This window comes from Lolium rigidum, chromosome 7 (assembly GCF_022539505.1).
Source record: "Lolium rigidum isolate FL_2022 chromosome 7, APGP_CSIRO_Lrig_0.1, whole genome shotgun sequence".
Lineage (NCBI taxonomy): Eukaryota > Viridiplantae > Streptophyta > Magnoliopsida > Poales > Poaceae > Lolium > Lolium rigidum.
This window is the reverse complement of record NC_061514.1, coordinates 182,922,280-182,923,942: the sequence shown is the minus strand read 5'-3', so window position 1 is coordinate 182,923,942 and position 1,663 is coordinate 182,922,280. Positions and strand designations below refer to the sequence as shown.

The window sequence follows — 1,663 nt, the reverse complement described above, 5'->3', positions numbered from 1 at the left end:
CTCATACAGATACACAAAGCATAGGCTTATGCCGACATCCGTGTTTATTGAGAGATGTGTATATCCTATGTATTGTGTTAGGGAAATACGAAATTAAGTTCTATTTTATGAATAGGAAAAAAAATCATTCTATCGTTGGGTCAAAGAAAAAACAGGAAACAGAGCATTGCACATGTAAACACCATGTTTAGGCATAATTCAATCGTTTATGTTCACAAAAAAAACCTCTCCATCCTTCATTTTTAGAAAACCAAATCATCTAACACGATCAAAATTTTGTTCCTACAAATTACACGCGCTAATCCATCATGTCACCCCCCTCAGCAGACCCATCTGAATCGACGTTATGGTATCATCCGCTCCAAGCCAGAAACGTCCGTTCGATGCAGATCTGACGGCCCTCCGCTTTGTCAGCCGCTGATGCAGCCTCCGCCAGCCTGGCGACATCAATTCCGGCCGTCCGCGCGTCCTTTCTCCAGAATGGCCGGAGCGCCTCCTCCATGTTCGACGGAGACTGGAATCAATCAATCCCCAAATATGTGTTCTTGATTCGATCCGTGTCCGTTCACTCACTCGTGTCGCACTCGGAAATGGCGCTCAGATCCGGCGCGAACCGCGGCTGCATCCTCCCGGCGCTCTTGGCGCGCGCCACCTGCCGCCTCTTGGCCGCCAGCGCCGGGACGGTCTTGTAGGCGGCGGCGGCCTGGTCGGCCTTCTCCGGTGGAGGCGCGAACATGAGCGGCGACGTGCTGGATTTCCTGGCGAGCGCGGCGGACGCTCTGACGGCGAGCGCAGCGATATCCTCCCGCCGGAGGCCGCTGCGGCGCGCCTCCGCAGGGAGCACGAAGTAGATCTGGCCCGGGCGGAGCTCCTCGCCTGCGCCCACGGCGGCCACGGCGCCGTCGAACCCCATCGCGTCGGCGTCGCACAGGAACCAGCCGCGTCCCGCCTCGACGGAGTCCTGGAGAACCCGCGCCGCTGTGGCCGGGGGCGTGTACTCTCGCAGCTCCCCTGTGGGTAGGAGCACCATCGCCGTCGACGCGGCCAGCCCGTCGGCCTGCACCGCCGCCACAGCTGCCCCGCCGCTAGACATGCAGAGCCCCATTGTCTTGGGTCTGATTTGAGGTTCTTGCTGCCACCGTTGTGTGATTGTGTGATGTTTGTGTGCCGAACTTTTGGTTGGAGGAGGAAGAAAAAGTGAGTGAGATGTGGATGGCCGGTGGAGGTAAAGATTGGGAAGGCCAGTTATATATAGCAGGACCTGATTCGCAAAAAAAAAAAAAAGTTATATATAGCAGGAGGAGGGTGACGGGCTGGCGTCTTGCTGGGGCCAGGACTCAAGCAGTGAGTGCTTGCGTGCGTGGACTTGGGATATTTTATCGTTTATACCTATCCCTATCTCTGTATTTCGATTTCTTGCTGTTGCTACCTGGTCTGCGAATGGGAGCTGCGTGTACGTGGTGAATACGTGCCTACAGACTCGTCGTCAGAGAGCGCAAAAGACAGTGAGAGTTAACATGCGTCGTGTAACCGCGGTAGTAACTGACCAGACCATAGTACGACAATAATACATTCTCCGACCCAAATTAACTGGCACATCCATAAAAAAATTCAATCCTGATATGTGTTGATTAATTTTAGCAGGAAGAAATACAGAAGGTGT

At 54.0% G+C, this 1,663-nt stretch overlaps 1 protein-coding gene across 1 annotated transcript; it reads right to left on the bottom strand.

Moving 5' to 3' along the window:
• Positions 1–235: 235 nt before the first annotated feature.
• Positions 236–1,203, bottom strand: LOC124669590. The gene has a single exon (XM_047206175.1). It carries the CDS (start codon positions 1,103–1,105, stop codon positions 566–568), a length of 540 nt encoding a protein of 179 aa, XP_047062131.1. The 5' UTR covers positions 1,106–1,203; the 3' UTR covers positions 236–565.
• Positions 1,204–1,663: the final 460 nt, after the last annotated feature.

Bases quoted from the DNA above. Each gene is read 5' to 3' on its own strand.
- LOC124669590 (XM_047206175.1), bottom strand. From the start codon at position 1,105: ATGGGGCTCTGCATGTCTAGCGGCGGGGCAGCTGTGGCGGCGGTGCAG.